We start from the raw sequence: 9,520 nt of genomic DNA on the forward strand, positions 1-9,520 counted from the left end.
TCCCCCCTCAACAGCTGGAAGGGGAAAAAAGAACTACTTCTTGGGATGTGGGGTGACTCCCCCTCCTCTTCTTCCCCCTCCCCTCACTCCAACACTCCAGAGATTGGAACTGAAGACTAAGCAAGAACAGAGTGGGAAGGAGAGAGAGACAGAAAGAGAGAGAGAGAGAGAGAGAGAGAGAGAGAGAGAGAGAGAGAGAGAGAGAGCTATCCAGGATGTCTCCAATTTCCAGAAATGTGAAAGAAAGAGATATGGAGAGAGGCAGGCACAGAGAGAGAGACACACATAAAAACTGGAGAGACAGAGTAGGAGACAGAGAGAAAGAGAGGCAGAGACAGGAAGATTTATACAGAGAAAGGCTGAGAAAGCAACATACACAGAGATTCACAGAGTTAGAAGGAATCTAATCTCCCATCCAGAGCAGGATGTTCCCACTAACTGGTCACGCAGCCTATCTGAACACAAGGAGTTGATTCTCAAGTTACCGATTCAATTGTTAAGTGGTTCCAATTATCGGAAAGTTCTTCCTCATACAGAATTGAAGTCCGTCCCCTGGTAAGGATTAAAGGACCACAAATTTGGAGCCAACCCACTCCTTTCCCAAATATGGAAACTGAGGCCTAGGGAGGTTAAATGACTGGCCCAGAGAGGGGAGATTTGCCCCTAGGTCTTCTGACTCTAGAGCCAGTGTTCTTTCTATTGTACGATATTGCCCAGATCCATACATAGTTCAACCTTCCAAAACTAGCCAGAGTAACTCTACTCCTCCCAAATGACTTGTGGCTTTCTCCATCCAGGTGGGAACTCATTCTGGCAAAATAGATGGCATTGATTAATAATCTACAGCCTCAGAGAGTTGTCTGAGGTTCAAAAAAGTGAAAGCACTTAGCCATGATCACAGTTCAAGTAAATTCCAGAGGAGAGATTTGAACGAGGGACTTCCTGATTCTAAATCTACTATTCCATCCACTCTGCTATACTACTTTTCTCCTGTAGGCACTTTAAAAAATGCTTGTTGAGCTTGACCCAAAAGAAGAGAAAATGCACCTCCCTCCCTTATTTGCAGAGGTGGGGATGATGGGTGGGAAATACCACATAGGCTGTCAGATTTGGCTGATGTGGTTCATTAGTTATGCTGAGATATTTTTCCCCCTCTCTTTTTTTTTTCCTTTTTTATAAAGGATGGCTCTCTGAGAAGCAGAGAAAGAGGGAAATATTTGGAAATAAAGGCAACAGAAAAACAGACACCAAGATAATTTTTTTAAATCAAGTGGAATGCAGTCCACAAAACAATAAAATTTGACTAAAAATGTTCATTTAATTCGACTGATAAGCCTTCAAATACTTGAATTCAGTTATCATGTCTCCATCCCCACCCAAAGCTTCTCTGCTCCTAGATCCAGTTCTTTTTAACTGATCCTTATGAAAGGTTTTTAAGCTCTTTACTATCCTGGTCACCCATATCTGAATATCCCAGCTTGTCAGTGTCTACTGAGATGGACCCTACTGACCACAAAGACAGAAGGGAACTCTGACATCACCTGATCCTAGAGGCAATGGACACAATACAAGACTGCTAGATCTGAAGTCAGGAGACTCTATTACACTTTACTCATGAGGGAAGACCTCTTAACTATCTGAGCTTCAGTTTCTTCACCTGTAAAATGGGATGGTTGGATTACATGACCTCTAAGGTCCTTCCCAGCTCTAAATCTATGCTCTAACTCCCCTATCCTGTTGATGCCTCAAGGGGAGAAGGGAACAAGCAAAGTGCCTACTATGTACCAGGCATTATGCTCAGTGCTTTACAAGGATCTTTTCAAGCCCCACTGTTCCTCTAGAGACCAGGTCTGTTCCCTCATCTTCAATGAATTCTTAGAAAGTGAGGTCCAGATTCCTTAGAGAAGGAATAGGAGATGAAGCTTTATTAATGATGTCCCCAAATTTGGATATTTGGAATTGAAGCTTCCTCTGCCTTCTACCCTTCTCCTTCTCCTTTCTTTTTCTCAGAAAGAGGGGAGGATGTCCCCCCCCATACTCTGATTGTGACAGACTGGGGTATCAGCCTGATCTCACCCCCAAAACACATGGGCCCAAAGCCAACTCTTGAGAACCTCCACCCCTCACCCCAGGCCTTCCTGGAAGAGCCATCTGCTTCACATCTGGATTACCATGTGCAAATCTGGCTCTCCTCACCTCAAATACAAATGTAACAAAGCTGGAGGAGGTCCGCAAAGGGGCAACTCAAATTATCAAAGGCATGAAGGGCAGACTACATATTTCTCTTTAAACTGCAATGATGGTTCAACATTATCCTGTTTCATGAAGAGCACACACAGACTAATCCACCAAGTCCTAGAATCATGGGATGGAAGAGCTGCTTTGAAGACTGAAGAGCAAAGTTTTGGATAAACCAGAAGAACGAAAGCATTATATAGTAAATATATAGATGAAAAAGACATTGATGGCCAAGAGATGGATGGTCCAGATTAAAGATGGACAGTTCCACAATGTTTTAGCCAAATTTCTGGAGAGGCTATTTGGTATGGTAGAAAACACTCTGGACTTGGAGTGAAGAGATATGTTTGTATACCAGCTCCTCACTAGTTTATATGAATGTAGAACTGTCACAACATTTCTCTGAGACTCAGTTACCTCTTCTGTTAAATGAGATACTTTTACAATCTATATCTCACAGGGCTCTTGCAGAGAAAATGTTTTGCCAGCTTTCGAGTGAGTTATGTCAGCTGTCTCTGAATATCTGATCTGTTATTGAGGGAAGCTATAGATGTTTGAGAGATGTCCCCAAACTCTGAGGCTGGTGTTAGAGAATAACAACCATGTTTCTTAGCTTCTGTACACAAGAGGCCCTTAATAAGTAGAATTTGTATCAGCATTCTATTTAACAAACACATAAAGGGTTTAATATAGGCAAGACACTGCCCTGTCCTTAAGGAGTTCATATGGGAAGATGGCGTAAACAAGTATACATAAGTAAGCATACACAAAGTAATTCAAATTCTTTCGAGAGAAAGAGACTATTAACAAGCAGGCAGAGCAGTAAAGGCTTCATCTAGAAAGTGGCTCCTGGGCTGTACTCTGAAGGAAGTCAAGGAAAGGAGAGACTACATTCCAGGTAGAGGGACCTCCTGTTCAAAGACTTGGAGGTGAGAAGTGAACAAATCCAAAATACTGGGCCGTAGGGATCATGAACATAACTCAAGGCATCCTGCTCATGTCCTGTCCACTGACTCACCCTCTCTACTTCCTCTAAACCCCCAAGTTATACTAGCTAAGGGTGTTTTGAGGCTTTGAGCTTCAAGTGAGTAAGAGGGCATCAGGACAGAGGACAAAGTACACTGAGTTTGAAATCATTCCAGTGCAGTGTTCCATGCTTATGTCCTCCCCCACCCCAATACACAGATACACACAAACAGATACACAGACACGCACAGACGCACAAAGACACAGACACAGACAGACACACACACACATACACACACACCAACAGGATGTTCCCTGCCTGTCTATTTCTAGATGAGCAATGACAGTGATGAAATGGGGAAGGGTACACCCCTAGTGAGGGAAGGATTGGTGCCTGCAGGCAGGATCAAGTACACTCAGTGGCTAGATATGGATTCTCTAAGAATTGTTCCTATCCTGTTAATGGCCAGCTCTTCACAGCCAGCAGTTCCAGGAGTGAAAGGGAAAGACATGAAATCACACATGGTATAGAGATCTGCAGTTTCATGTACAATCCTCTTTTTCTGGTTGTTATTCTACTATGTAAAAGGAAATGCCTATTTTAATTTGGTGTTTAAGTTTGGAAAAAAAATAAATTTTAAAAAACTACATATGGGAACAAAGGCTGTTCATTAAGACACACCCTGCCCCCAGCACTGACCCCTACTTAAACCAACTTCTCCTGGAACTGATCCTGACTCGTAAAGACTCATCCCAACAGCAATCTCAACCCATGAACCATGGTCCCAACCAAGATATTCCAAAAACTGTTCCACCCAACCCAACCGAATTCTTCACACAGAATATAATACCAAGAGGCAGAAACAAACATTTATTAAACACCTACTGTATTCAGAGCATTTTGATAGTCCCTAGAAGACATATAAGAACACTGTCCCTCCCCCTCTTATAGCTTATAGTCTAGTACAGTGATTCTTAACCTTATTTGTGTAATAGGCCTCTTTGGCAGTCTGGTGACTCCTATAGAACCCTTCTCAGAATCATCTTTTCAAGCACACAAAATAGGTAGGAATTTAAAGGAAACCAATTATATCAAAATACAGTTATCAAAATATTAAAAATAAAAAGTTTATGGACTAAGAATTCCTGGAATAGGAAGACATGACACAAACACAAAATAATATTACAGAATAATACACGAGATGTACATGAGAGGTACAATCCAAGTACTTTGAAAGGTCCATGAGAGGAAGATCACTAAGAGTGAAGAGATCCCAAGGCTTCTTGGAGGATGTTATTTTGAGGTGGGCTTTAAAGGATAGGGAGGCGTAAAACTGTGGAGGGAGGGGAGAATTCTAAGCAAAGGTGAGGGATAACAAGTTTAATTTAGTTGAGGAGAGTAATAGGACATGCTGGGAATTGAGATAGGTAACAGGCATCCTAGGTGGGGTACATTGTCTGTAAGGCACACACAAGCAGAAATAGTCAGGACATATCTGGGATTATCATACAGCTTGATTAGAGCCTGTTAGCTCTGTGGATACTGTATAGTCTCCCAGTAAAATGTAAACTCTTTGAGGGTAGGAACATGCAATATTTTTTTTTTTGCGTGTCTTTGCCGCCCTGACTTTTAGCACAATGCCTTGCACACAGTTAGCACCTAATAAATGTTTGCTGAATTTAACTGAATTTGTGTAGAGGCAGCAGGAGGAGATAAGTCTGGAAAGGGAGGCAGATTTATGGGAAGTCTTGAATGCCAAGCTGAGTAGTAGCAGTGGTAGCAGCTGTATTTATTTATATAGTGCTTTAAAGTTTGCAAAGCATTTTACATGCATCATCCCATTTAATTCTGTCAACAATCTTGTGAGGTAGGTACTGCTGTCACTGTTTCTCAGATTAGGAACTGAGACCCAGAGAAGATACTGATGGCTGGTCCATGGCCATTGAGCTATTAAGTACTGGAGGTGAGATTCAAAGGACTTTGGACTTTATGCTGTGAGTAATGGAAAACCATTGAAGGTTTCTGAACGGGAAAGTGACGTGAAGAACAGAGTTCTGGGGAAAGGGTGCTGACTCTGGAAGTGCAAGGACCTGAATTCTAATGTTAGAAGTTTCATTTCTTATGGTATGATCATGAGCAAATCATTTTGCTTTTTTGGAACTCAGTTTTATCACCTGTAAAATGAAGATCCTGGACCAGATGTCCTGTAAAATCCCTTTCAACTCTCAACTTATGTTCTTATGATTCTAAGAGTAATCTCCACTGGGTTTTAATGACCCAGGTCAGGGTGGTAGAAAGGGAAAATAGGACAAGGTGTGTGCCCACATCTGGAAAGAGAGAAAGCAGGTTTGCCTATAGGCTGGGATTGGGGGAGCTGAGTGTATGTGGCAGGTCATATACCCTCTGGTGTCCCACTTTCCATCGGCCTCCGATATTACCAGCCTTCTCCCCAAAGCCCTTTCTTTCTTTCTTTTTTTTTTTTTTTGTACAATAGACCCCATCAGTCAGACTGAGGAGGCTAAAAGGCTAATAGGAAGGGATCTGTTGCTCTTCCCTGAACCCCCAGTAATGGTCAAAGTTACACTGGGGTGAGGGTGTGTGTGTGTTGGGGGGGAGTATTAGATGGTATGTGTGAATTTTCAAAAAGATCACTAGATCTCAGAGGTTCTCATGCTCTAGCAAGCCCCTATTCCTCCCTCTCCTATCCCACCTCCCAACACCACCACATGGTCTGTGGCTAGGAGACTCTGAATCCAGCTGGAAAGCCAAAGCAGCTGGAGAGATCCCCTTCTTCCCCCCCACTCTCGGCCCTCTTCCACACACATCACTCCCCACCCCGCTGAAGTAAGGAGCAAACAAAGCCAGCCCGCTCAACTCCTTCCCTCCTCAGGCAGCTCAGGCTAGACACCCCCAACCTCCAAACTAAAGGACAGTAACTAGGCACAAGATTGCATTGTCACCGCAGAACCCGGATCGGGGATAACGGAAATGGGTCCCAGCTCAGCTGCCCCCTTAGGGGCCTTGGTCGCCCCCAAAACTTCCTCCCTCTGACTGGCCTGACACGCTTAGGTCCCAGCTCCGTTGGGGCGGGGGTGGGAGGGGAAGGTCTATTCCACAATACTAAGTGGGAGGAGTGTGTGTGTGTATGTGTGTGTGTGTGTGTGTGTGTACACCTCATACCCAGAGCAGGGCTTCACACACACACACACACACACACACACACACACACACACACACACACTTCCCTGCCTTCCCCTCTCTCTGCCCAAAATCTGGATGCATTTTCACTACTCTCCCCCTCTCCCAACTGCCTGCCTGTGAGGAATAATTTTGAGGTCGGGACCCTATCTCTCCCCAAACCTTCAAGAGATTGCCTGCACTGGGATAAGATATGCGTCATTTTCAGCGTACCCCACAACCCAGCAGCCTCACAGTCCCTCCACAGCAATCACCCCCAAATCTTCAATCCATATCCCTGAACCTACTCCCGCCAACCGGCCCTACAAATCCACACACGGCCCCTGCCACGGACACCCCAAAGTCGAAGAACTCCCCACGCCCCCCAAAACCGCAAGATCTTCCCCCCAAAACCTGACAACCCCACAGCACCCCACCCCACCTCACACCACCCAACCTCACACCACAAATGTGAGCATGCACCATAAACAACAGTGGCACACTCACACCCTCCCCAAACACAGCCACGCACCTCATGCACAGACCCGCGCACACCCTGGGGACACAGGCACACACTGGGGCACAGGCGCGCGGGCGCGAACACACACACACACACACACACACACACACAGAGGCACACACAGTCCCCTTCCCCCCCACCTCCCCCCGGGTTCTGCCGGCCCTCGGGCCCCTTACCATGCACGGACAGCGCGCAGAAGGTCAGCGAGAGCACCCAGAGGCTGCGACGGGCGTCTCCCTGCGCCATGGGAGGGAGCCCCGGGCGCCGCGGCCGCTGCCTGCCGGGGAAGGGGCGCACAGTGTCACTGGCCCAGGGAGCCGCAGCTCCGGGGGCGCGGCCTCGGGGGCCGGAGTCGGGGCCGGGGCCGGGGCCGCTGCCGTTGCCTCTCCCTCCCCTCTATCGCCATCTTGGCGAGAATCCGAGCTGGGGCTCCTTGCGAGGCTCAGCCGGCCCCAAGTCCCACTTGAGCTGTCCGCCAGACACGCCTGAGCCTGTGCCAGCAGCAACCTCTCCTCCGCCCCCCGCCACCCCCACTCCACCCTGGCCAGCAATGCCCCCCCTCCAAAAAAAGGCCCCACCCCGTCCCTCAACAAGCACCCCCCTCCCCTCCCCAGACACTAGCCTCAGCCAAAAAACAAACCACACATAGACGCGTACAAAAAAACCCATTCTCTCGTCTGTCTCTCTCTATCTCGATGTCTCTGCCTTTAGGACTAACCTCCCTGGATTAGCCTGAGGCCCAGCTTTCACCCAAGGAAAGGCAGCCCGGGTTCCTTGAAGAGAGGGCGTTCACATCGGAGTCAGGTGTCTCAGAAGCTATCGTTTGAACTGCTAAGGCAGAGGACACTTTTTAAGCAAGTGGAGAAACTGAGGCACAGAGGTCCAGCGTTTGGCTCACAAGATCTACCGAAGGTCCACTTCAATTAATCACAGAATCACAGGATTCAGAGTTGGGATAGTCCTCAGCAGTTAGCTAGTCCAACCCATACCCAAAAGAAATTCCCTAAACATTTACTAAACACTTACTTATGTCCCAGGCACTGGGCTAAGCTCTGGGGATACAGACAAAAACGAAACGGTACCTTCCCTCAAGGAGCTTACATTCTATTAGAAAGAAAAACACAAGCGTCCAGAGTACAGAGAATTACAGTGTATTTCTCCAGGAGTCGTTTATAGGGGTTAGAATGAATCAAGACCTTGCCTCAGATCCCTAATATGCTGAGCTCAGTGGTTGGGTAGAGGTAGTAAGAGGAAAACTTATACTGTACAGTAAACTACTGTTATCTAGAATCAAACCCTGTCCTTCAAGGCTTGACTTTTGTCAACTCCTCCATGAAGCTTTGCTTGAACACTCTATCTGGCATTGATTTCTTTCCTCCTTTCCTTTTCTGAACTCCTGGAGCATCATTGTCTGCCTCACACTGGCCAGCAAATTGAGCATTCTCTTGATTTCCTCTCTAATGGTTTCATATAAATGGTAATCTTGTCACCCTGATGAAGGTGTAAGCTCTTTAAAGGAAGGCACTGTAGGCATTCCCTAAAATCTACTAAAAAACTCAGAATACACTTTCTCCTGTGGTTCAGTTCCCAAACTAGCCCAGAAAAAAAATGTATTTAGTCCGGAATGAAGCTAATATACTGTACATATGCAGTGAAAAACACTATGATATAAAAGAATACTTGCTATACTTGAAGGATCTGTGATTTTGCTCAGATGGATATTTTCTCTATCCACACAGATGAGTAAACAAAGGTAGCATTTACATAGCCCTTTACAGTTTGCAAAGCTCTTTATTTCATTTCATCCTCTACCCCTTGGTAGAAAGTGTTCATCAGTTATCATGGTCATAATCACTAAATGGCTAGCCTTGGTCACGTGATTTTAGTCAGGTTGTCTCTGAGGTTAAGCAGTCCAACTATACCCCAGCCTGTGTTTGAAGCCTTTGCTTTGGTAAGATTTGCCAAAGTTTAGACTCCCTTCGGTGTACAGCCTAGGGACAACTCCGCATGATAATGCAGATCCAAGGGGCACTTAAAAACAGTTGCCGTACTTTAAAAAAAAAAAAGGTAGTTAGAAGTGGTACAATGGAAAGAAAGCTAGATTAAGCATGAGAGAATTTGAGATCAAAGCCTGCCTCTGATGTTTACTCCCTGTGTGATCTTGGGTAAGTCATTTTAGTTCCCTAGGTCTTACTTGCCCCACCTGTGAAGTGGAAGGGGTTGGACTTAATGGTTTCTGAGGTCCCTTCTAGCTATAAACCAGTGATCCTATGATTTTGACTCATACTATTCCCTACTTCTGAGTTTCCTTTGCCTATAAAATTTAGGGGTTGACTTCCAAGGGCCTTCTCAATATTAATATTGATGGCATTACTTTTTTAAAAAGATTGATGAAACAAAAATGAATAAAAATGAATTCATCTTGAATACCTCATTCATCATATCAATCAAAAATTTATCATCATTATGTACTATGCACGAGGATACAAAGATGAAAATGAAATAATCCCTGCCCCCAAAGAGCTTACATTCTATCCAACAATAAACTATATACATCTTAATTCTCCGAGGTTCCTTTCTTCCAGACATACTTTGATTTGTGTTTAACTTCTTTCCAC

The 9,520-nt window shown here is 45.2% G+C and overlaps 1 protein-coding gene across 1 annotated transcript in view; it reads right to left on the bottom strand.

Annotated features, from left to right (window-relative positions):
• The window catches only part of IGDCC4 (immunoglobulin superfamily DCC subclass member 4), a 43,101-nt gene extending 35,953 nt beyond the window's left edge, over positions 1–7,148 (bottom strand). The window contains exon 1 of the mRNA XM_036769625.1: positions 7,079–7,148. Coding sequence (XP_036625520.1) covers positions 7,079–7,148 — 70 coding nt within the window. The remainder of the gene's footprint in view (positions 1–7,078) is intronic.
• Positions 7,149–9,520: the final 2,372 nt, after the last annotated feature.

This window comes from Trichosurus vulpecula, chromosome 8 (assembly GCF_011100635.1).
Source record: "Trichosurus vulpecula isolate mTriVul1 chromosome 8, mTriVul1.pri, whole genome shotgun sequence".
NCBI classification, from domain to species: domain Eukaryota; kingdom Metazoa; phylum Chordata; class Mammalia; order Diprotodontia; family Phalangeridae; genus Trichosurus; species Trichosurus vulpecula.